The sequence below is a fragment of the Salarias fasciatus genome, chromosome 5 (genome assembly GCF_902148845.1).
Source record: "Salarias fasciatus chromosome 5, fSalaFa1.1, whole genome shotgun sequence".
NCBI lineage: Eukaryota > Metazoa > Chordata > Actinopteri > Blenniiformes > Blenniidae > Salarias > Salarias fasciatus.
In genome coordinates, this window is record NC_043749.1 from 24,594,226 (window position 1) to 24,621,397 (window position 27,172).

Below are 27,172 nucleotides of genomic sequence, written 5' to 3' on the forward strand. Positions count from 1 at the left end.
CTCGACCGCTCCCGGTATTTTTGACCAATCAGAAGAGCCCCTGAGGCTCTATCCTGATTGGTCGAGGGGCGGCGCTTCAAAGCTCTGCTTCTCGTGAACGCGCATGAGGAAGTCCAGGCCTGCATATTTACCTGCCTCGTCGGACATAACATCATCAAAACACCACGGAGGACACTGCCTGTTTCTACTGTAATTCTTAAAAAAAAGGCTTTGACCCCAGGCCCGCCGTGAAAAGGTCACAGGTGAATCAACCCGCCGGCACAGGCAGCTGTGACACTGCCGGCCCCGCTCGGCACCCCGAGGTGGGCACGACTCCAGGTTTCAAATCGCCATCTTGGATGGGTCTAATCGCCATCTTGCGAAGGTAATCCTGTCTACAGCACCTTTAAGATCTTGATTACTCTAGAAATGAACAATCATTAAAACCTTCACTGAGAGGTCCTGTCAACTTTTGCTTCTCTATTTTTCTCCTTTACATATTTACAGAGGTCAATTTGACGCTCCATTCAGTGAGAACCTCTGTTAACATCATGCTTATGAAAGAATCTGACTGATGATCAGTGACTGAAACCTGTTATGCAGACTGTGTGTAGCTGAAACGCTGGTCAGTTGTAACACCTGCAAATGAGTGACTAATTCATTCATTCCTTCATTCATTCATCATTCTTTCCTTACTCTTTTCCTTAGGGTGACTGGCTTGTCACATCTGTTTTGGCGAACTTTGAGGACCTGATTGAGGACGATGAGGACGCCATTCTGCGTATCGATGAAGGAGCCGTCCAGAAGAACGTCATTCACAAATGTCTGGAGGACGACAGGAGGAGAGACTCGGGACAATCTCAGCTCTGCTGGTTTTATATGAACACAATCAAAACACTGAAGGAATGTATTTTCTCATTCGGAACGTAAAAACAGACAATAGACTGATCGATCGACTGACCGACTGTACAACGTCCAAACAACCTAGCCACTATCCATCCAACCAATAAACAGTTGGACAAAATAACAACATTAAATATGTATTTCTAAAACATACAGGCCCACACCTAAAAGTTAGCATAACAAAAAACAAAGAGCAAATCCCAGAAGTAAAGTATGCAATAAATCTCATCATAAAACAGAATAAAAATGAAACAGAGCTGCAATAGGTGTGAAACAATACAGTAGAAGATACAAATTAATTAACAAGCATTCATGCATAAAAATGATGAGATTAGAAGTTTCAGAGCACAACATTAAAGCAGGATCTCAAAGGTAGTTTTACATTTTTACATTCTGTTTTTATTCCTGTCCTGCATTTCACAGGTTGTACATTCCCTTCTGTTTCATTTTATCCTACCTACACCTTTAATTTGAATCACAAATCAATGAGGATGCATATCACCTCTGCAAAAACTGTAATTTATGGAACAATTATACTTCGTTATTCAATTATTTTGCTGCTTGGCAGATTTCAGATCACAGCGTCCTTGAATGCACCACTGGGGGAGTATTTGGCACTGTCCCACCAGATCGTTTCAGCTGCATCACTCCACAGAAATATTGCAACTGTACCCCAAAAATTATCTTTGCCTTGACTGGAGTTGATTTTCATAGTCATAAACTGCAGCAATCGGTGCTTGGAAGGTAAAAAAAAAAATCAATCTAAAAATTCAGTGGATTTCCCACAGAGGTAAAATTACAGGGAGACGGACGGATCAAACGTCTACCTTCTGAGGAAAGAGAGAAAATTGTCCCTGCAATAATCAGTCATTCATCTTCCATACCTGATTAATTCAGGCAATAGAGCAGCATATAACTGCCTTTTTGGGACAATTTTTTAAACTGTGACGCAACGTAATAGTCGGCTCACCTCATCAACAAATCCATCCATCGCCTACACCGACAAAAAGTCTAGTCTTACACCCACAGGCCACTTAGCATCACCACTTCTACTAACTAGTTATTGGACTAGTTATTAAGAGGAAGCTGGAGTAACCGGAGAATCATGATGCAGCCACAGAGAAAACATGCAAACCCAACTCATAAAGAACCCGACTCAGATTGAAAATGTGACCACGGAGCTCTAAGGAATAAACACTCCACTGAGCCATCCCAGCTGTTTCCATTGATTTATCTTTTATAGCACTTGATCCGGCTCGGGGGGCCGGAGTGGATACAAGTAGATTCTGAAACAAAGGCTGGGTGTACTACTGACAGGAAATCGTGTCTTTGTTCTTGATACTTTTTCCTCCTACTATAATTTGTTGTATGATTTTATTTTATTTTTTTTTTTGTTCTATTGTCACTTTGTGAAGGTGCAGAAAATTTCCCCTTAGAGATTTCGTAAGCAGCAGAAAAGTCTTGAAATAAACAGCTAAAGCGGCCCATGCATCAAGTCCTGCTGGCTCGGTCGTTGTTACCTGATTGCTGTGGTTCCGGTGGAACTGGACCTGGTAGCTGCTGCCCAGCACGGTGCTTTTCAGTGTGCCATCAGACACGGTGTCGGGAAAGATCACCCCATGGCGAAGCACGTGGTACTTCACCACATCACCATCCTGAAGTCACAGAAGAAAGACTTTAAAGAGGATTCCCCTTTTTTTTCCCACAACTGTGAATCCTTCATTTTGTCTGTTTTTTTTTTTTGACACAACAAAAAATTATTCACCAATGAATGCATTTTAGCATGTCAACAAAGAAAATATATAAACTGAAACTTAACATGAGATTCTTATCCATCTGACTGTCAATTTAATGGAAGATAAACTAAATAAAAGGCAAAGGAGTAACTGAAAAAAAGCATTCCGTCGACGAATTCATTATTCAGGATGGCTTTCACTGAGAAACAGCGGACTGAGTGTTTTCCAAATTGAAAATAAACGGCTGGTCTTCATAGCAAACACAAACAAGATTATGTACAATTCAGAGGCAAATCTGTGCAACCATAAAGCCTTTAGGTGAAAATGTCTTCAACGTGTTTAGAAGGAGCTCTTTGAGTGAGAGTCTTTCTGACGGGGACGGGGGAGGACTCACAGTGGAGCTAATAGCAAAACGTGTTTTTCTCCGAAACTCACCAATACACTACGAAATGTTGTTGGATTTATGACTTCAGTGAAAAAGAATCAGTGAGGAGGTCTAAAAATCTGAAGAGGTCTTTTTAAGAGTGAATATCAACAATAATCACATCAGCTTAAATCATGAATGTGATTAAAACTGGACTCATTGTGCAGCAGCACTCGGCTGTATTTGTGGTGTTGTCTGCTCATGTGACGCTCATTAAATGTCGGTCACATTCTATGAAGTTTTGTTTATTTTGAATGTATTATTTCTGTAGATTTGTGAATGTAATCCGAAATGATTAATTGTTGCTTCCTCTAAGAGCAAAGAAAATTCTTGTCATGTGAGGCAATTACATTTATGAGACACTTATTCAGTGCCACCAGTAGGAGGCAGTGGCGCCTTGCTTCTCCGTGTAAACGGAAGTATCAACTTCCTCATTCTGCTGAAGAAGCCAGACTGCACCAGAAGCATTGGTCGTCTGTCTCATCTTTTCATCCTGTTTTACAGGTTAGTAGAGTGTGAATATATTCATAAAACTTACTCAAACTTGTGATTAAATGTTTGAAGAAGATGATCATTTGAGTTTGTTCATGTTTTCAGTAGATTTGACCGTGTTTTTTGAATGAATGGGAAACGTGTTTCCTTCGTGCGTCACATGTGGCAGAATATGGCGCTGCGTTGTAGTTTTTCCTTTGTGACCAGAATTCTGTATTAATTTATGGCTCCAGCACATTTTGTTTTAGGTTAAATATCATTCTTATGGATTTGTATATTGTTGATTGTGTAAATAAGTTATGAGTTACAGTAATATCTTTGCATGATTGTTTGAAATGGTTAAAAATGGATCAATTTTGTCTTCAGCTCATACATTTTTCCCAAGATTTAAGAGTAATACACTCGTGTCATTAATTTCAACTTAAAAGTAAGGTTAAATAAGTTACATTTCATTGGTTTAGATTTGATCTGAGTGATAAAACAGTTAATTTGACTGAAAAGGAACTTTTTAATGCAGTACTATACTGGATATGAGATCACATTTTGTGATAAAATGACATTGTGTTGTTTCATTGAGAAAATAGGATTGAATTGTTACTGTTTGTGATCAATTCTGATTTTTGTTAATGATATTGTGTTGAAAATATGGGAATATGAAAAAGAAAGAACATATTATTGGAATTTTGTGAATAAATTCTGCTGAAGAAGCCAGACTGCACCAGAAGCATCGGTCGTCTGTCTCATCTTTTCATCCTGTTTTACAGGATTTCTTATCTGTTAATGGGTTCTCAATCTGAGACCTGTTACACTCACACCCCTTAAATGTAAACATCAAAATGTTTGGTCTGAAGACAGTTGAGAAGAAAAGCCATTTCAATATTTGAAGAAGGTCTGCTAAGTTGGTTCACAAATGTTATGTGAGACGAGAGAAACACAGGAATGATGGAGAATACAAAGTCCGGATTTTGATATTGTTGAGGAGGACCAAGAACAAAACCCTCGATGTGTTTTGTGCAGCAACTTGGCGACATGTCAGAGCATGAAGCACCGTTTCATCACAAATCTTCTAATTTCATGTTTTACTGGAATTGTGACTGAAAAAATAGCAGGGAAAAAAAGTCCGAAAGTAATGTTTTGGTTTTGATTCAGAGGAAGCCTGTGAATAGTTGAATTTTGTCTTGATTGGGGTTCTGTCGTGTCATTATTGGGTAATGTGGGTCCCAAAACCAGATCAGCTGAGCTCCACTGATACAGAGTAAGAAACATTTTTATTTATAGGGAGACGAGATTTTATAATGGCGGAGGGAAGGAAGTACTGAGTGGGATCATGACATTTTTATTTTTATATTTTCTTGTGTATATTCATGTTCTAAGTCCTCTGGATCATATAGTGGACCTACCAGTTTGGAGGAATTTGTCCTTTGGAGATCCTGCCTGATGGCCTCGTCTGTTGGCAGCAGGAGCGTGAAAGTAAACTGACCCAAATATCCTGACAGGTTGTAAAGCTACACAAAAACAAGACAGAAACATCGTAAGTAGATGAAAGTACACAGTTCTGAGTGTAAAACCCATCAGGACAAACTCCTACCTGGGCGTACTCTCTGAACAGGGTGAAGTTGGAGGACGTGTTCAGGAACGCCATCAGGGTTGGAGGGTCGGGGGGGAGATCTGACTGGGGCACCATCAAAATCTGACCGCACACAGAAAAAACTTATTTTTTACTGATGTTCATGTGTACATCCACTTAGAAACAAACAATCTATGGCTGTTTTCACACCTACCCACTTTAGCTCGACCTAACAGAGTTTTTGGACCGAGCACAGCGCGACTGGGTTGGTGTGAAAGCGTCACTCGCTCCAGCTGTCGCTCTAACTCGCCCGCCCCGAGAGCGGCTGAATGGGGTGGTCTCGGAGCGGCTTGGGTCGACCTGGGATGCAGCCCGGCTGATGTGTGAAAGCGCACCGGCTTTAGCTCGACCCAAACTCTAGATATTGCGCCTTTATGAACTACACAGGCACGTGTAATCAGCTCTATCCCGGGAAAAGTGATCGCATGTCATAATGGCAAAAAGAAGAAAGTCTCTGCCGCTCACTCTCTGGCAAACTCGCGGGATAACTGCTTTTTTTTCTCCACTGGTTGTAACGCGACTTTAGCCCACCCCTTTTCTTTATTGATTGACAGGTAAGTGACAAGCTTGCACACGTGTTTGATCCTTTGCGGTTCCATAGCAGCGGCGCACCAGACAAATTTACCAGTATTTTTTTTCAGTGTGAAAAATATAATGTGTGGCATGAGTGCTTGACAAAAGACCGAAATGCGTGACTGTCACTGTAGTGTTTACCATTAGAAAGGCTGCTGTGTTGGTTTTACGCCAACTTCCGCCTGGTTGTCATGGATACCGCACACTTCCCTTGTTTAGAGTGGCTGCTCTGCGCAGTCATGAAAAGTATATGTGAAAAGGGACTGTATTAGTTGAAAATTGAAACACTATCTTTTTTACTGGTGCAGCTGCCTTTGGCTCGACCCAAATATCTGTGAAAACAGCCTAAGAGAACCTACAAAAATGCTGATTTGTCTCCATCTCTCTTTCTTTACTCTCTGACCCTGCAAAGAAACAGAAAGCCATGTTCCCGGTTCTGCAGGTCCCTTCCTGTTCCACCGTCACTCACTGCCTTGAGATGACTGTGTTGTTATTGGTGCTCTGTCAACAAAACTGAATTGAATTCTGCCAAGCCAAAAATGAGGCACTATAGAAACTCACCCTCATCTGTTTCTGCATTCACCTTCAGTTCACTGAACACAACTCAAATGAATATGTGTAAGCAGGACATACATCCACAAATATTCATCTCTTCCTTGAGATTCCAGCTAAAACAAGCTGAGTGTATTCATACCACCCTGTCTGCCAGTGACTTCGACCTTTTTAGTGCTGTCACTGTCATATGGCTTTGTGATCATGTCGATGATGGTTTCGTGATTGTCATTGCAAACACACTGAACTCAGTGAGCAAATTCTAAAAACAAATGTTTTTCTTTAATGAGTTCAGAGTTGCGGTGGTTTTACATCTGCTGTTTTCTGACGGATCTAGTTGAGTTATGAGATGGAGTGCAGTATGGAAAGGTAGCTACGACCTTTGCACTCTGGTGCTCACCAAAACGGCACTGAGACCAGCGGAGCCGATGCCTGTGCAGCTCCAGGAGCAGAGTTTGATGTGAAAGTGACAAGTTTAAGCTAGAAAAGGCTCTGAGAGTCCAGTGATCGATGCAACATGAATTCTTCTGGAAGAACATCACACATGGCCAAAAATATTGAAGGACAACACTGACAACTGCGACCAGCTAAAGCCAAACCCAGACTCAATGTGGCGTACATGTCTCAGAGAAACAGGCTTCAGCTGTCCTCTAAGCTCAAAAGCCCCAAAACTTCATATGTGACACATTAAAACTGTCCTCGGCGCACTCAAGGAGATGATGGAGAAAAGACATGGTTCAACAAGCAGAGCATCAGTAGCCAATGAGGGAGACACTCCAGAATCTGTCGTGGTCTGTCGTCATGGAAACACGTTACTCCCATGTCATCGTGACACGCCCCACGCCCTCATGCTCTACAGTCAGGGAAACATGACACTCCCAGTGCGGTAATACCCAGGAGTCATAGAGACATAAGGCTACCCATGTGCTCATGCTCTGTCGTCATGGGAATGGGACACTTCCCATGTTGTCATGAAAACATGAAACTCTCAGCATCGTCTGACAGATTTGTGACAGAAACACCATGCTTCATCAGAATTAGGTGTGAACTTTGACCAAACTATAACATAACAACTAAATGTGCCACTGGATCTGCAGGTGTAAAAACAACTTCCTCCAGAGTTTGTTAAACCTCCCCAGGTAAAGCAGGCCCAAGAACACACATCACATCTTTACAAACTCCACCAGAAAGCAGTGAAATCACTGAAATCAGCAGCGTGTTGTTTGCTTTGATGGTTGAATCACCTTGTTTATCATGTGAACGTAGCCGTTGATTGCTGGCATGTTGGGAGTGATGATGGGAGCGTCTCCGACATGGATGACCTGCAACAAAACAAAACATGACCCTGTGGCATGTTTGTGGGAAGTGTATGTGTTTATTCATTCATTCATTTAAAATTAATGACTTACTGTTCAAGTTAGCATTGGTATTGTAACAATATGTGGAGAACATCAGACTTCCTGTCTCCGAAGAATGTGTGGATGACATGATTCAGAATCAAATGAAAATAATGCAATCTAAAGATTTAATCTTAAACCTACACTAAGGAACTTTTCAACCTTAATAAAACATTTTAATATCTTTTGTGATGATACTTCCACTTACAACTAGTTGAATGACCCCTCTGTCACGGGCTGAGGGCGTCAGTATTGCTTTCACTTGGACTAAGCAGCTGTGAGGAGGGTGGTAGGAATCCTGCACACTAAAAAGCTCCAAATGTGCGGACTGCTTTACGGCATGCGTCACATCTTGATATAACATTGTTTAGCCACCATTACATTCATTTAGATTCATTACCTCGTCGCTATCCATCCTTCACACAGCCCCTGGAAACAAATGAAGGCGAGTTCAGTCCGACAGCATGCCACCGGGAGCAGCAATTTACGACGCCACGCGCTAGTCCTCATGGGAACTGTAGTATTCAGTCAGGCAAAACACTACCACTTTTGTCCACTGGCGCCGCCAAAATCAACGAAAACTGAAAGTTCCTTAGTGTTGCTTTAAGTTGTGCATGTTTTAAAACAAGTACTGCCTCAATCTAATAAAGACAAAATGGGCTATTTCGTTCAATTAATTTTAACATTAAAATTCAAATCTGTTTAAAAGTAAGGATAGACCAATTATCAGCCTCGACGATAATATTGGCCGATATTGGGCATTTTTCTAACAATTGGTATTGGCCTTTTTTTCCACAGATAGCCGATAAAATAAATGTATTTAAAAACGTGCTCTTTGGATCATATATGCAGCCGTCTCTCTCTCTGCCTGAAGTCACTACTCTTATCTGTGTAACAATGTCCCACCCACAGCTAAATTTTGAAGCCAAAATGTTCATTTTTACTGCAAATGAATATCAGTTCGACATATCGGTTATCGGTTTCCATAAGTACCAATAATCGGCATCAGCATTGGCCCTAAAAAAGCCATATCGGTTGATCCTTATTTAAAAGTGCATGAGGTATTCTGATTGACTTTATATACACAGAAAAATGTAAATGGGGGGCAGGGGGCAATGTTCACAGACTGCAGAAAAATGGAATAGTCGAAGTCCTGCCAGGACTGAAAGGTGTATATGTCGTCACACTGTCAGTCTTTACCCCACTGGCGTTGCTGATCTCCCACCGGGTTGGAGGATGTAGGGTGGGCAGACTTTGCCCAACCAGAGTTTCCAGATCTTCTAGGGAGTAGATGCCTTGTAAGATGTGAGCCCTGTGACCAGGAGAGCAAACAGCAACAGCTGGTGTCAAAAAACCAAAACGTTCACCTGATCATGACGGTGATCCATCGACTCAGGTTTGACAGAAGAACAACAGCGATCCGAAGACAATCTCTTTCCAAATGAAGACGGTATGAGTAAAACCCAGTTACACATCCCCACTGACGGTGATGACACATATTTTAAATTTCCTTTCTGAAAAGCTTGTGAAATTATAAAGTGCTTGTCAGATATTGAAAGCAGTTTATCCGTTATCCTCTGAATCTGCACCTGAGGCACTCAGCAGGTGGCCTCTCCTCTCTGTTTATTAAGCGTATTTTAATCCTCCATCTAAGCTTTATCAGACACTCAGGACGGAGGAAATGCGTTTGGTCAAACATGTTCAGCTGCTGAAGGTCACTGACATTTGCTGATTCAGGATTTTTAGATCTTGGTTTTCAGACGTTAATGTAGTTGCTAATGAAGTGTTATCATACAACATTAACATTTCAAAGATCTGGCATTATCCAAAAATACATATTGTGTCATATTTTTCTTTTTTAACAAGTTTATCCAAGCCGTAACTGAGCAAATACGAGGGGGGACCCAAAAGAAACCGGACTGTGGTTATAACTTTTTATTTTTTTATTTTCACATTTAATCAAAACAGTCACCTTCAAAGTACTCTCCTTCGGCTTGAATACACCGCTGCAGCCGGGATTTCCATTGCTCGATACAGTCACTAGGCTCCTGCGTAATGGTCCCTTTAAGAGTGCCCGTCGATTTTTTTTGCACCTCTTTCACGTCATCAAATCTCCGCCCCTTCAGTTCCTTGTTCATTCTTGGGAAGAGACAGAAGTCGCGCGGGGCTAAATCGAGGGAATACGGCAGATTAAGCAGCAGGGCCATGCCGTTTTTCATCAGGAACTGTTTTACGCGCAGAGCCCTGTGCGTAAAACAGTCCCCACTCTCCCACAGCGCCAGCCGCTTCAGCCTGACCGCCTCCCGGAGCCGGGAGGCGGTCAGGCTCTTCCCAAACAGCCTCCATCGTCCTCCAGCTGCCTTTTCAGCTCCTGGCACATGTCCACGCGAGCCTGTTTCTGCTCCGTGGTTAAAAGGTGCGGGACCATTTTCGCATTTTTCGAAGAAGGGGGCGGGACTGTAATAACATAAACACTGCGTGAGAGCTGCCTGTGTGTCTTTGGGAGGTGAAAATTTTCACAGTTATGCTTAAGGCTATGCTATAGCGACATATAACGGCCAAAAGTCTGAAATCTTTCTTGGTTGTTTTTTTTTTTTTATAACCACAGTCCAGTTACTTTTGGGTCCCCCCTCGTATATATTTTCAGGAAAAGAAAAAAGTGTGAAGTGTAAAGTAATCCCTGAGAAATCCAACTAGTATGAACTTTTAAAAATAATGACATGAGGAGGATTATTACGGAGCCCCTAAAGGGACATCAAAAAACTTATTTTTTTAAGTGAGTTCTACGTGCTCACGTAAAGCTTTTACGTGCGCACGTAGAACTTTTACGTGCTCGCGTAAAGTTGTTTACGTGAGCACGTAGAACTTTTACGTGCTCGCGTAAAGTTGTTTACGTGAGCACGTAGAACTTTTACGCGCTCGCGTATAGTTGTTTACGTGAGCACTTATAACTTTTAAGGGAGCACGTAAAACTCAGCTCCCGTCCGTACGCTCCCGTCCGCGCAGATTCCTCCGGGAACATCTGCGCACAGCATTGGGTGTACACCGGTCGCACCTATACGCATGCTCCGGAGCGCTACATCAAACAAACCAGTACCGAAGTTAACATTGAAAAGTGAGTCTGTGAAGCCATCGCTTAGTCGCTTAGTCAATAAAAGACACCCAGGCCAGCCTCTCATTTATTAATCAATCATAAAACGGCACAAGGGTGCACTGCCATATGAAAGATGAAATCGGCATTTGTGCATAGCTCCTTTTATATTTTCATGTTATATATAAAGTTAGATCTTGGATTTCTGCTATTATTCTTAAGATTCAAAATTATTGTTACTCTTTATTTGCACATTTCAATCGCTTTGTTGCACCCCCATGTGTGTTCTAGCCTCTGTAACTTGAAATTTCTCCGTGGTGAGATAAATAAAAATCTATTCTATTCTATTATGATATTTATCAATATGATAATGGTATGGAAAGATGAAATCAGGTCTGACATCATGTGCATAAGTTTGAGTCAGTGTGGATTTGCGGTGCAGCACAGAAAAACCTGGCGGAGCGTAATTATAAAGCGAACCTCCAACATGTTGTAAAATACAAGCAGCACATATTCAGTACAGATTCAAAAGTGAATGTATATTAAAAAAAACTAATGCTCTTAAAGAATATCTAATAAAATTTCCTCTTGTGGGATTAATAAAGGATTTTTAACTTTCAATAACTGATGGATCCTGCCACGGAGAGCGCAGTTTTAACAGTGCGCACGCGCTGCTGCAGAGCGCACGCGCTGCTGCAGAGCGCATTTCAGACGCTCAGATCCAGCAGGGAAAGGTGCTGTTTAGCTCCGAAATGGTGTGTGACCTTATTTTGTCCTGTGTTGTTTTAGAAAATAGTGTACTGGCTGATGGAGTTACTTTAGATGCACTGGTGCCATGAGAGGACTTGATGTAGGAACCAGGAGAGGCTCGGACTGGAGGCTGGACGGAGGAGACGGACCTGAAGAACCATGACTGAAATGTAAATATACTATAAGTTTAGCAAATGATTTATCTAATCAGTGATTTTATTCAGGAAAATAACTTAAAGGAGGTAGTAGAAGTAGTTAATGTAGAACTCAACAAGATAAAATAGTGGTTTGACAGCAACACATTAGTTTTAAATGTTAAAAAAACTAATTTTATATTGTTTAATGATAGAGAAAATAATATACATATATCAATTAAAATAGATGGGATTCAAAGGGTACATAAAACAAGATGTTTAGGTGTTATTATTGATAAAGACCTTAGCTGAAAGTCACATGTAAATTATATTAGAAATAAAATAGCTAAATCGATTGAAGTATTACATAAAGTAAAAGCAGTTTTAAATCAGTCAGCATTACTTAACTTGTATAAATCACTAATTATTCCATACTTAACTTATTGTGTGGAAATTTAGGGGACGACCTGTAAAACTTATACACAACCAATGTTCATTTTGAAAAAAAAAAGGCCCTGAAAATTATAAGTAATAATAGAAATAGAGACCTATCAAACCCACTATTCATTAAGTATAATTCTTTAAAATTTGATGATATAGTTGAATATAAAATACTTCAGATATTATATAAAGCTAATAGGAACATGTTACCAGGAAAAATTCAAGAAAGATTCAAAAAAGAACTTTTTTATAATCTAAGGGATTGACATTTTTAAAAACCCCAGATTCAGAACAAAAATAATGGAACTCACTGTGACTGTTAAGGGAACCAAACTGTGCAATGCCCTTCAGAAAGAAGTGAAAGAAATGCGAATAATCACAGCATTTAAAAGAAATGTAAAGAGGCAGACATGTTATTCTTCTTTCTGCTCTGTTTTCATTCATGTATGTATTACTTTCTTTTTTGTATATTTTTTGTGTCATCTTTTGAATGAAAATAAATCTATAAATAAAATAAATAAAATGTGATGCCAGTAGCCCAGATCTAATATATTAGCTGACGGAAGATTACATACAGACAGTGGACGTTTAGTCAAACATTTTATTCAGACTTCGACAAACTGTCATTAATTTTGTTCAGTGTATTATTGCTTATTGGTTCCCCAGCCTGGTCACTATTGCGGTCAATGAACGGCAGATTTCTGTTTATCTTTCCAGGATCTCTGCCATGATGACGGCTGCTCTCGGTCCAGCAGCACCGCTCGGTCCCGTGTCCTGCTCAGCACCGGTCCGGTACTGGGTGTGTGTGTGTTGGGGGGGCGGGGACCTGGCCATGGTGCAGCTGCTGTATGAGACATAAATAAACGAAACAATAAAAATATGAGCTGTGTAAGTGTGTCAGCCTCATTATTTGCTATATCAGGGTTACATGAATGGACCTATTTAAACCTCAGCCGGTGTCCGTTCGTCCTCGGTGACGCTGCTCATTGCGGCGTGATCTTCCTCCAGACAAAGTGTTTCTGTCCTCCTTTAATTCCAGTTTTTAGTCATCCACTGAGCCCCTCCTTATTTACCTCCACCTCAGACCTGAGAGGATCGATATCCAGAATCCGGAAAAGTTTCTTTTTTGCCAAAATTGCGGGACTTCTGAACCATGAATATAGCCGTGCCATCCGCTGCCGGTGCAGCTGAATCAAGACCAGCAATCATGTTTGCTGTAGCGCTCCGGAGCATGCGTATAGGTGAGACCGGTGTACACCCAATGCTGTGCGCAGATGTCCCCGGAGGAATCTGCGCGGATGGGAGCTTATGGACTGGAGCTGAGTTTTACGTGCTCCCTTAAAAGTTATAAGTGCTCACATAAACAACTTTACGCGAGCGCGTAAAAGTTCTACGTGCTCACGTAAACAACTTTACGCGAGCACGTAAAAGTTCTACGTGCTCACGTAAACAACTTTACGCGAGCACATAAAAGTTCTACGTGCTCACGTAAACAACTTTACGCGAGCACGTAAAAGTTCTACGTGCGCACGTAAAAGCTTTACGTGAGCACGTAGAACTCACTTAAAAAAATAATTTTTTTGATGTCCCTTTAGGGGCTCTGTAGATTATATCTTTGGAGGCTCACAATCTTAGAAACCAAGGGAGACCACGAGTAAAGTTTAGAACACTGGATGTACTGAAAGGCACATCAACAATATTTCTTTAAGATTTGAAATAAATTGAAGATGGTCAGTCGACACAGCTCTACTCTTCACACACAGAATCCCTCTGAAGAGTAAATATGATGCAATGATATCTAACTGGAGCACGTAATAGAGCCCGTCATCATTGGGATTTATAACCCCAAACACAGGGGCAGTACAAAGGAGAGGTGTGGGTGTGTGTGTGTGGGTGTGTGTGTGTGTGTGTGTGTGTGTGTGTGTGTGTGTGTGTCATTACTAACCGCAGGAAAGGACGCAGGCGGTGTCGTTTGTTCCAGAACATGTACTCATCTGAGGTCATATTTACCATAGCTTCGGAAAACGGGACCAGCAGTGTTACGTTTCCGCTCAAATCCTCCATGAAACCAAGGCTGTCCTAAAATACACACACAGTCACCACTTGCTGTTTTGGTTAAAGCTGGGGTTGTCCATTTGAATGAGATACAATTTTTTAAATACTGGTCAAAATTATCTTTATGACCCGATGGGAAGCAATTCATAGTGTGTTTTTAAAGGGACTGAAGGCAACTTTTCAAAATTTACCTCAGTGCTGCCGCAATAGGTGCTGCGGGTAACTGCAGCCACCAGCCGAGGCGGCACGGGAGCGCGCACAAACATTTTACAGAATGTCCGGCTTCACAGCGCTGCACCAGGGATGCTCATGCTGTTTACTATGTCGCGGATTACTGCAGGACCACAGCGCATATTATGTGATTTTTGTAAGCATCCATTTTCACTCCCAAATGCAGCTGAAGTTCCCTCCATGAATCAAACGCATATCCAATATTTATTCGGGTGCTGCTTCGGTCATATTTTTATTTATTTATTTATTTATTTTTTTGACTCACGAGATAACGCTAATAATAGGTCTGCGTTAAACGATTACTTTTGTAATCGATTAATCTAGGAAATAGTTCTTCGATGCATTGATTAATCTAATGATTCATTTTTAAATCCGTCGCGGAGCTCCTCTCCGCCTCCGTGTTTATGCGGCGGGTCCCTGCACGCTCCGCGGCCGGCACGGAGCGCGTCTCCGCCCGGTAGCAGAGATCCGGAGCGCTCCCGTCAGCCTCCGTGGGGCAGCTCCACTCGGCCCGTGGAAGCCGCCGCCTGCTTCACGCGCCTCCGTGGAGCAAGCCGCGGCGCGGCAGCTCCGGATCTCCGCTCCCGGGCGGAGACGCGCTCTGTGCCGGCCGCGGAGCGCGTGGGGACCCGCCGCATAACCACGGAGGCGCGTGAAGCAGGCCTCGGCTGCTTGAGCTCTCCCGTCGCCGCCGTGGAGCAGCTCCGGGCCGTTTACCCAATCGGCCCCAACTCAGCAGTGAGCGCTGCTGAGACTGGCCGCCTGTGAGCGCTTTGGGACGCGGAAGGGGCTCACGCAGCACCCGCTGCTTGCTGAGAACAGCGGAGACGTCCTGTCACGTCTCCAGAGCACCAGAAAAAGCCGCTAAATTTGTTGCTACTTTTGACAAAAAAAAAGTTTAAAAGAGGCTTTGGAAAGTCGCCAGATTTAGCGAGAAAGTCACCAAGTTGGCAACACTGCCCCCCCTGATCCCAGCAGTGTTTGAGTTCGTGTCTATGGCGGCCATGTTTTTCCTGTTCGGCAACACGCATACAGCATCAATTTACGTCACATCCCCACGATTGCGCGGGAAATTCGGACCCCGAACAGCAACAAATTATTTGGCACTCAGCCTGTATAAGGCAACAGACAGATACGCGGATTGGCCTGTTATTTTAGGTTTTTAATGCTTCACGACCCATTAGCATTGAATAAAGTGGAAATGAATGTGTAGTTTTTCACAAATCTTGCCTTAAGTCCCTTTAAAGTAGTTTGGAAAATATCTGCTATCTACAGCAGGAGTAAAACAGGACAAACAGCAACCAATAGTCTTGAGGGGACACCTTTTTTTAAACCAATCAAATCCCTTTGCCGTTCGACCCACCCCCTGCGCATACAAGTACACGTGCACTGACCCAGGTTCAGTGCGCGCGTAGAAAGACGGAGATGGTGTTGCAGAATGGCGGAGAAGAATGTTTGGGGGTTTACTTACCGTTGAGTGCGCCATAACTTGGCGTAGTGCAAATAAAGAAAAACGAAGAAATGAAGCGCTGAGGACAGGTTACGCCAGGAACTCACTGGACGCGGAAGCGCTGCGTGCGCTGCGCGTGCCGTGAACATCTCCGCGTCTCCGCTCCCAATGGGAGCTCCTCCAATGGGGTGGGAGCTGGGCGGAGCTAGCTAGGCAGAGCCTTGGGGAGATGCTACATGCTAACGCTAGTTTTCCAAGATCGCCAACCCTAGCTTTAATTTCACAAGACTTTACTTTGTGAAAGTGTTAAAAGGACAAACTATAGTAGGCATTTTCATCACCACCAGATTCAGCTCACTTTTCAACGTACACAAAAGTTTGATCCGAATTTTGAGTGAGTCTCAGGGTATGTTCACAGTTGTCAGTTTTCGTCCAATTCAAACTAACATCGATGCAACTTCTCAATCAAAGCAGCAGAGCATGAACGAATGATGTGAAGATTTATGAATCAATCCAAACCTTTTTGACCTATTGATTAAGTCTTGGGCAAACTCAGATGAAACAGCAGACAAAAGCAGACCCAGCGTGTTGGCCTGTAAGAAGCTCTGGCTGCATTTCTTGCATCCATATTTCATTATCTAACATGTCTATTTAAGTGAGATCACATGATTAATACCTCAGTATTTCCTATTTTCTCTCCTACTGGGCCTTCAGTTTAAGTTCAAAACAGTGGATCCACTGAACTACCTCAGGCGTTGTATGTACCCTCCTCCCTTCACTAGGAGACTGAAGGAAATTCCCACCATTGCCATATTATAATTATAAATTATTATCATTATAAATTGTTCCATTTTGCCGTAGCTGCAGTGAAAATACACACATTAATATACACTTTTTTTCACCCTTCAGTCTCGAGATTTCATTCGAGTCAATGCCTGTTATTGAACATTAGGGACTTATTAACCAAGCCTCATCATGACTGGTTGATCTTTTCACATCGCTCAGTCCAGCTTTTACAGTTTTTAAAATGAATTGAATATTTGGGTCAAAAAATAAACGATGAGGACATCAGCTCATTCAGTTTGCGATTCCCCACAGGTTCCATTACCCTTGTACCAAACGACACTCTCTTCAACCCTCCGTCTGCCTCAAAATACTGACCAGATCAACGCTCCTTTTCTGGCTTTGTCCCAAATTAAACCATTTTGGGTCTCATATTTCGAAATGCATTTCTGATATCTGCCTCCAAACCTCTGCGCTACATTTTTGCCTCTCTCACCAAAATGTGTCAAAACACAGACATTCACTCCATTCTTTCCACTAACTTGCTACTTTTGCTGTGATTTCAGCTGCGTATTATGTATTCATCATTCTTGCAACTTATGTGTGAACCAAACAATCCAGAATGTGGGCACTGCATCTTGGCAACTTTTCCATAAAGTTCTGTGTTTCAATGCCAACATTTTGAAAATGAGGTCTATTTCAACACAGATGGCAGAAAAAATAATGTGGTTTTCATGTTGAACCACTAGTGGGTGCTGTTGTTTTATTGTTCTGTTGTGTTTTGTTTTGTGATGAAACCACAATAGAATAGCTATAAACATCAACAACGGTGAGTACACAAGCATTAGTCTGGACAGACATACTCATGAGAATATGGACTGCAAGTCATGACAGTCTGGAAGGCGCCATTGTTGTCGACGTCCATGTATTTGAGCAGAAGAACCATTTACTCGGCCGTGTTGCACAATGCACAGCAGCAGCGTTTCAGAAAAGTTCGGTTTTCAGTGTTTACATGAGACGGAGTGACACTGTTTCGAAAAAGTTGCACTTTCCCCCATTTCCATGGTGATGGCGACGGATCATTTTCAAAGAGTGAAATTTTCATTGACTCCAGGCACCACTGTCGCTTAACAGACACTGAAAATAAACAGTTTTCTGTTTTCACTAAAAACCTTGTCTTGTGAACGGGGCCTTAGTTTGAGTGTTTGTGAACATATCAAAGACTGAATGATTGAAATGTAAATATTACAGAGAAAAATATCTTGTGGCTCTGACTCACCTCCACAAAATGGTTAAAAGGAAACAGCTCTCCGCCTGAGTCCAGCTCCTGAAAACACACACACACACAAATACACACACACATATCCACGAAGGTGGGTTTTTTTCGTTGTCACATTTTTGGCCATCATTTGTTATTTATCGGATTTTTTTTTTTTTTTTTTTTTTTTTTTTTGGGGGGGGGGGTGAATGAATGGGCTTAATTAAACACATTAGCAGTTTATAATTCAAAATTCATCATGCTTCCTACTCTGCAGAATTCACCCACATCTGCTAAAAACTTCTGCACATTACTATTTGTGAAGAATTTTTCTATGTCATAATAAATACAGCCATAATATTACAAAATTTCATAGACGCCATCAAAGACATTAAAAGTTATCATTTAAAAGCTAAGCCAGCTTTTAGAAATAAACTATTTAAAGTGTTGATCAAATTTACTTCCCGATTGTGTTTGTGTAAACAAACAGCAGGACAAGAACACACCTACACACAAATCATACAACTGACAAAGAGAATAGTATCTTTATTTGAGTTTAAACTACTTAATAATTATCTGCATTTGGACACTGAATTTCCCTTTGTTTTGTTTTTTTCTCTCTTTCAGTGTAACTGAAGCACAACGCTGTGATCTTTGTGGTGTGTACTGATGTGTGTTTACTTCAAGTATGGTTCCGTAGCAGGTCTGCCCATCTCCAGCTAAGCCTTCAGGACAGGTGCAGGTGTGAGCTCCACCCTCAGTCTGTGCACAGGTTGCCTGACAGACAGAAACACACTGTTGTCGAACATCTGAAGCTGCAGCATCACAAAAATTCAATATAAGCTGGACTTTAAAAACAAGTCAAGTCTTCAATATTTCAAATTCAGAAAATTGTCACAGCTTCTGTGTTGTTGGCTTTTTGGGGGAATTTTTTTTTTCTTTTTCGTTATTTCCAGGTTACTCGACAAGTATTTGTGTTGGCACAGAGCAATTGTTATCTCAACTGTAATTACAGAGCACATAGATTAGCTAATTGTAGCTCCTTTGCATGTGGTTTCTCATTATCTCCTCTGCAGAAAAAGAAATACTAGCTGAACAATTCTTGTTGGAAAAAGTTTCAAAAATCTTTCTAAATAACTGACAGGAAATAATCTGATCACATCTTAACACATGCATTGAGTTTTTTGTTTGATTGAACAACAAAGAGTCACAAAATGGCTTAAGTTTTATTCAAATTCACTAAAAATGAATGTGTTGCCTAAACATCAGGTTAAGAATGTGAGGTCGCTTCTCTCGGTCGAATGGAAGAAAAAAAAACTTGTGAAATAGGGGGACTTGTTGACTACAGTTGCAATATTTGGCTCATTCATTCCCAGCTTCTCCCCCGAGGCCCTGTGGATTGGCTCTAATAAAAGCTGCAGTACCTCCGCTTCCTGTTTTTTCCTCGTGTGTGTGTGTGTGTGTGTGTGTGTGTGTGTGTGTTCTCGTATTTCTATCCTTGTTGGGGCCAAATGTCCCCACAAGGATAGCAAAACGTGGAACGACGTGCCTTGTGGGGACCTTTTTCCGGTCCTAAGTAGGAGAAACAGTGTTTTCTTGACCATGTTGTTGTTACTGAAAAAAGTAAAAGTGCAAAAACATTTCTTTAGGGTTAGGCTTTGTTGTGGTGTGGGTTAGGGTTAGGGTAAGGGTCAGGGTTAGGGGCTAGACATGAATGAGAGTCAATGGACGGTCCCCACAAGGATAGAAATACAAGACTGTGTGTGTGTGTGTGTGTGTGTGTGTGTGTGTGTGTGTGTGTGTGTGTGTGTGTGTGTTTACCGTCACATGGCAGCCTCCGTTGCTTATTGAACAGGGGTCGATGAAGTCACAGATGATGCCATCGCCCATGTAGCCTATTTTACAAACACACTCACTCTGCAGACACACAGACAGACATCAGCAACATGAGTTAACATTCCGGCACAGGACGGGCTGCACAAGATTACTCAGTCAGCTGAGCACCTGGATCATAAACAGTTTCTTACAGGGGCCCTGTACCGGGATTCTGATGATCACGAGACTCATGAATAAACATTGAAAGTCAGGCATGGCAGTAAATCCAAGAAGCAAAACACACAGTAGTGAATTCATTTTGAGTGTGAGGCCACCGACCTGTCCAGGTCCAATGTGGTTACAGTTGGCATTGGGGCTGCAGCCCCCTCGACTCTCCAGCTGACAGTTGTTGATCTCCACACACACTTGTCCATCACCAGTCCAGCCCTCCGCACACACACACGACACATTACCCGGACCCACATACGTACACTCAGCCTGCAGAGACAAACAGGGAAGACGTGTTATGGTAAACCAACTTCACTGGCTCGATCTCAGGTGGCATCAGTGTCTTACGTTTGTGTCGCAGCCTCCTCGGCTGCTCTTCAGGCAGAGGTTGATCGGAGTGCAGGAGTGACCGTCGCCCTCGTATCCGTCCCGGCACGCGCATCTAATGCAACGCACACATAATTGAACAAACTCAGATGATTAAGTGAACACTCGTTCAAACTGAAGGCATCAATCGTCTCAGTTCAGCTGGTTATCAACAGCTTGTCACAGTTAGTGGGCAAAAAACAGCAGCAGTCACAGTTCAGTTCTGAACACATGATCGGGGGTCAATAAATCAATGTAATCAATACAGGACAACAGAAGGAAGACAGCATGGAGGGCAGAGCAGCAGTGTAAGCAGTGTAAAACCTCCTGATGCTATCCAGGAGGCGGCTCACCCAGAGCTTCATGCTCTGCCATCGTCGCTGCCTCGTCTCACTGCGAGCGTCCTTTCCTCCTCATAAACACTTGAGGTTTAAGCTGAACTGATTTTTAAACATTTTATAAGACAAATCAACTCCAGGCTTATTCCAATCCTGCAAAAACATGTTTGTTTGATTAACTGTGGCATTTCAAAATATAATCGATGAGTGAGTGTGTGAGTGTGTCTTCTGTGTTTGCCTCACAAAGGTAACCTGCAGAGTGGACAGTCTTGCCTTTGATTCCATGGAGGCTCTGACTTCTGACTACTCATCTGTTCATTTTGTGGCCAAGCATCTCTAGGATGACTGAGGCTGAAGTGTAGATCGGCTGGTTGGTCGCAGTGATTTTATATACAGTATATATATTAAAAAAAAGTCCTTTTTTCTTAAATTTTTTTTTTTTTTTTAATATAGAAGGGATTACTATTGCAACAACACATCATCAGTAGGGTAAAACTAACCTGTCTCATGACGGTCTAAAGTCAGGCAGGCAAGGCATACATGGAACGGCACAACCAGGTAGTGGGCATCATGTACAGGAACATATGTACCGACTATGGACTGGAGATTCAAGAGTCAAGATGGGAGACACCTCTAAAGGTGGTCGAAAACAATCGAGCCAAGATCCTGTGGGACTTCCAGATCCAGACTGACAAGCAGGTCATAGTGACATAGTGGTGGTGGATAAACAGCAGAAGACAGCTGTGGTGATAGATGTAGTAATCCCAAGTTGGCAACATCAGGAAAAAGGAGCACGAGAAGCTGGAGAAGTACCAAGGGCTGAGGGAAGAGATAGAGAGAGTGTGGGGCGTGAAGGCAACAGTGACACCAGTAGTGATCGGGACACTGGGAGCAGGAACCCCCAAGCTGGGAGGATGGCTCCAGCAGATACCAGGAACAACATCTGAGATCTCTGTTCAAAAGAGCATAATCCTAGGAACAGCTAAGATCCTGCACAGAACCGTCAAGCTCCCAGGCCTCTGGTAGAGGACCCGAGCTTGAAGAAGACAGACACAATACTGCCTGGGGTGACGAGAACACATTCATTCATTTTTCTGCCGCTTTATCCCTTTCGGGGTCGCGGGTGGCTGGAGCCGATCCCAGCTGCTGTGGGCGAAGGCGGGGTACACCCTGGACAGTTCGCCAGTCTGTCGCAGGGCTGACATATATAGGCAAACAACCATTCACTCACACATTCATACCTAGGGGCAATTTAGGGTGATCAATTAACTTACCATACATGTTTTTGGACCATGGGAGGAAGCCGGAGTACCCGGAGGGAACCCACGCACACACGGGGAGAACATGCAAACGCCACACAGAAAGGCCCCGAGCCCCGGCCGGTATTTGAACCCAGGACCTTCTTGCTGTGTGGCAAGAGCGCTAACCACTGCGCGACCGTGCGGCTGCGAGAACACAGTTATACATATATATATGTATATATATATATATATATATATATATATATATATATATATATATATATATATATATATATATATATATATATATGATAGGACATACACACTACCGGTCAAAAGTTTTAGAACACCCCAATTTTTCCAGTGTTTTTACTAAAAATTATGCCTTTTAATGTCTCATTGCACTCATACGTCAAAGCATAGTACAAATAAGCAATTAGAGTCAATAAAGAAATTATGGAATAAATTTATAGACCAAAATGTGTTCTAAACTGTTGACTCATCAAAGTAGCCACCTTTGGCAGATATAACAGCTGAACACCCACGTGGCATTCTTTCTACAATAGAAATCAAATATTCTTCAGAAAGTTCCTCCCATGTCTGTTGCAGAAGTTCCCATCAATGTGTGGCACTTGTGGGTTGATTTGCTTTCACTCTTCTGTCCATTTCATCCCAAACCAGCTCAATGGGGTTTAAGTCTGGAGACTGTGCTGGCCACTCCATGTTTTCAAGTTTACCAGCTTCTTCTTTTGTCGCAAGATAGTTCTGGGATTCTGGGCTTGGACATAAGCATAAACATAAGTTTTGGGTCATTTTCTTGCTGTAAGATGAACCCCTGACTAACAAGACGCATACCAGAGGGTACTGCATGGCGCTGCAGGATGCTGTGGTAGCCATTTTGGTTCAGGGTGCCTCTCACTCTGAACAAGTCACCAACTCTGGATGCAGCAAAACACCCCAGACCATCACACTTCCTCCTCCATGTTTGACAGTTGGAGCCACACACTGTGGAAGCATCCTTTCACCTACTCTACGCCGTACAGAGATCCTGCATGATGAACCGAAGATTTCAAATTTTGATTCATCAGTTCATAATACCTTTTTCCAGTCTTCAGTAGTCCAACGGCAGTGTTTCTTGGCCCAGGCAAGCCTCTGTCTTATTCTGACGTCTTAGCAATGGCTTTCTTGCTGCAACTCGTCCAGCCAAACCCGCAGCTCGAAGTCGTCTCTTCACAGTTGAAACAGAGACTTGCTTACTACAACCACTGTTAAGCTGTGCTTGAAGCTGTTGCCCTGTGAGCCGCCTATCACGCAAACTGTTGACTCTCAGAAACTTGTCCTCTGATTCAGTTGTGGCTTTGGGTCTGCCAGACCTCTTCCTGTCAAAGTTTGCCCCAGTTTTTGACTTCCTTTTGATATGAAGGAAACTGTACTCACTGACACCTTGACTTTCTTTCCAATTTCTCTGTAGGAAAGACCTACATTTTTCAGTGTTGTGATGGTCTGTCTCTCCTCCACTGTTAATTGCCTTTTTCTTGCCATTTCTGTAGCAACACACTACTTTCTGCAGTACAATACTGTTCAACTGATGCTCACGAGGGTATGGTGCCGCATTGTGTTCAAGCACTGCTTTTATGCTGACAGAGGGGCTTGTTAGGGTAACGCTTCCTTTTACAGTACGGTAATTACCATGTATTAACGTGGTAATTGCAAGGTAAGTACCATGTAATAAGGAGAAGTTACTGTAAAATTACAATGTAATTACAGGGTAACTATGTTGCTAATTACCTAGTACTTTTAGAGCAATTACCAAGCCAATTCCAGGCAAATACCAAGTAACTACCTGGTAGTAAGTATTAATTACTGGGTAATTATAATGTATATAGCAACTATGTCGGTAATTGCCAAGTACTTACTAGGTAATTGCTAAGTAATTACCATGTAATCATTGGGAAATGTAGACTTTTTACTAGGTATTACTCGGTACTGCTAGGTGTGTACGCTATGTATTTCCCTATTAGTCAAGTGTTTTTTACTACTTACCTGGTAACTTCCCAGTAACTACAACATTTACCTGGTAATTACGGTTGAACTGTAGACTACTGCAAAAGGAAGTGAGGCCTGTTTCCACACTATTACCTGGTAACTACTTATTCATTACCCAGGAACTGCAAAAATACCTGCCACGAAATTACATAGTTATTAAAGTGGATTTGTACTGTAAAAGGAAGTGAGGTCTGTTTCCATGTTATTACATGGTAATTACTCATTTATTACCCAGTAAATAGAAAAATATTTACCTGGAAATTACATAGTTATTAAAGTGGATTTGTACTGTAAAAGGAAGTGAGGTCTGTTTCCATGTTATTACCTGGTAATTACTCAGTATTTAGCCTGTTACTCGGAAACTTTCACATTACCCCACAAACTTGCACCAAAAATGCAGCAAACCCCATCAGTGTCTGTGATACAGTGTCTGAACAGCACACTGTATCTGTCAGGAGATCAGAGTTTCCATCAAAACCACCATTACCAGCCACCACATTACATGAAGATGAACGCATTATTATTACACTTCCTCACTCCAAACACCTCACTGTGACAGACATGCAAAAAGAAGCGAGCTGTCAAAGATAAACATTTTAATCAAATGGAGTTCAACTTCTTATAAAACAATTTACAAAACACTGCACATTTTTAGCAGTCAGGCACCTTTTTTTTTAAGAAACAGAACAGATTTCTTTTGCAAAAAACAAAATACAAAAAACATTGATAAACAATCACTATAAATCAACATTAATAAGCACACTGCTCCAGTCTTGTGAATTCACATCATCATGTGTTTTCTGCAGACCCGTCTGGTCTACAGGAACCCTTGATCTCCATCATCTCGAATACCAAGGGCCGTCGTCGCCAGGTGTTGTCACGTCGTCCACGTCCAGACTTGTACCTCCCTCGGCGTGATGGAAACGAGGACAGCACAACTGTTCCTTCTTAATGCTCAGGGTTTATTCACTTTAACACCCAAACCCCAAACGTGAGAACTGAAATCATACAAATATTCATATTAATAAACAGAAACTTACACAATAAACAAATATACACATTGCACAAAACACAAATATCTTTAAACCTTCAAATATACACATGAAACCGACATTAAAACCGAAACATTCACCCAAGCCTGAACCACAGCCACCCAGCACCAGCTGCAGAGCTCCACACTACCACCACTATAATGATCAATAAAACACCAAGAAAAACAAAAATATACACACCTCACTGGCTGCTTCACATTGTAAAGGAGGTAAGCCGTTTGTTTTTGCTCTTTTCACTGAGTTTTTTGTTCTTATTTTCTCTCTCCGCGTTTATCTGTGCATCACTTAATGTGGTCCTACCCGGAACGTTCCGCCGTAAACACGCTTTCTCTCATTAGAGTAGGAACCGAAATTTAATTAAATATAAATATCACCATATCACCAAGTGTCTGCAGACGTTCTGCCATAAATAAGCTTTCTCTCAGTCGAGGTAGAACCGACATTTAATTAAATATAAATATCACCGAGTGGCGGACCTAACCCTCTGCAGACGTTCCTGGTAGGACCACATTAAGTGGTGCACACAAACGTGGAGCGAGAAAAAACGCTCCACAAAGTATGTAAAAAGAGCAAAAACAAACGGCTTACAATGTGAAGCAGCCAGTGAGGTGTGTATATTTCCTTTTGCTTGGTGTTTTATTGATCATTATAGTGGTGGTAGTGTGGAGCTCTGCAGCTGGTGCTGGGTGGCTGTGGTTCAGGCTTGGGTGGATATTTCGGTTGTAATGTCGGTTTCATGTGTATATTTGAAGGTTTAAAGATATTTGTGTTTTGTGCAATGTGTATATTTGTTTATTGTGTAAGTTTCTGTTTATTAATATGTATATTTGTATGTTTTCAGTTCTCACGTTTGGGGTTTGGGTGTTAAAGTGAATAAACCCTGAGCAATAAAAAGGAACAGTTGTGCTGTCCTCGTTTCCATCACGCCGAGGGAGGTACAAGTCTGGACGTGGACGACGTGACAACACCTGGCGACGACGGCCCTTGGTATTCGAGATGATGGAGATCAAGGGTTCCTGTAGACCAGACGGGTCTGCAGAAAACACATGATGATGTGAATTCACAAGACTGGAGCAGTGTACTTATTAATGTTGATTTATAGTGATTGTTTATCAATGTTTTTTGTATTTTGTTTTTTGCAAAAGAAATCTGTTCTGTTTCTTAAAAAAAAAGGTGCCTGACTGCTAAAAATGTGCAGTGTTTTGTAAATTGTTTTATAAGAAGTTGAACTCCATTTGATTAAAATGTTTATCTTTGGCAGCTCTCTTGGTTTTGCATGTCTGTCACAGTGAGGTGTTTGGAGTGAGGAAGTGTAATAATAATGCGTTCATCTTCATGTAATGTGATGGCTGGTGATGGTGGTTTTGATGGAAAGTCTGATCTCCTGACAGATACAGTGTGCTGTTCAGACACTGTATCACAGACACTGATCAGGTTTGCTGCATTTTTGGTGCAAGTTTGTGGGGTAATGTGAAAGTTTCCGAGTAACAGGCTAAATACTGAGTAATTACCAGGTAATAACATGGAAACAGACCTCATTTCCTTTTACAGTACAAATCCACTTTAATAACTATGTAATTTCCAGGTAAATATTTTTCTATTTACTGGGTAATAAATGAGTAATTACCATGTAATAACATGGAAACAGACCTCACTTCCTTTTACAGTACAAATCCACTTTAATAACTATGTAATTTCCAGGTAAATATTTTTCTATTTACTGGGTAATAAATGAGTAATTACCATGTAATAACATGGAAACAGACCTCACTTCCTTTTACAGTACAAATCCACTTTAATAACTATGTAATTTCCAGGTAAATATTTTTCTATTTACTGGGTAATAAATGAGTAATTACCATGTAATAACATGGAAACAGACCTCACTTCCTTTTACAGTACAAATCCACTTTAATAACTATGTAATTTCCAGGTAAATATTTTTCTATTTACTGGGTAATAAATGAGTAATTACCATGTAATAACATGGAAACAGACCTCACTTCCTTTTACAGTACAAATCCACTTTAATAACTATGTAATTTCCAGGTAAATATTTTTCTATTTACTGGGTAATAAATAAGTAATTACCATGTAATAACATGGAAACAGACCTCACTTCCTTTTACAGTACAAATCCACTTTAATAACTATGTAATTTCGTGGTAGGTGTTTTTGCAGTTCCTGGGTAATGAATAAGTAGTTACCAG

General features: G+C 41.7%; 1 protein-coding gene across 1 annotated transcript in view; it reads right to left on the bottom strand.

Annotated features, from left to right (window-relative positions):
- Positions 1–27,172, bottom strand: part of LOC115388169 (stabilin-1-like) — a 140,069-nt gene that overhangs the window by 82,452 nt on the left and 30,445 nt on the right. Inside the window, exons 22-33 of the mRNA XM_030091127.1 lie at positions 20,268–20,361; positions 20,031–20,189; positions 19,698–19,793; positions 18,558–18,653; positions 17,898–17,945; positions 14,045–14,178; positions 8,884–8,995; positions 7,531–7,608; positions 5,123–5,224; positions 4,935–5,039; positions 2,403–2,537; positions 676–804 (exon numbers count right to left, since the gene is read on the bottom strand). Of these exons, the coding sequence (XP_029946987.1) occupies positions 676–804; positions 2,403–2,537; positions 4,935–5,039; positions 5,123–5,224; positions 7,531–7,608; positions 8,884–8,995; positions 14,045–14,178; positions 17,898–17,945; positions 18,558–18,653; positions 19,698–19,793; positions 20,031–20,189; positions 20,268–20,361 (1,288 nt within the window). The remainder of the gene's footprint in view (positions 1–675; positions 805–2,402; positions 2,538–4,934; positions 5,040–5,122; positions 5,225–7,530; positions 7,609–8,883; positions 8,996–14,044; positions 14,179–17,897; positions 17,946–18,557; positions 18,654–19,697; positions 19,794–20,030; positions 20,190–20,267; positions 20,362–27,172) is intronic.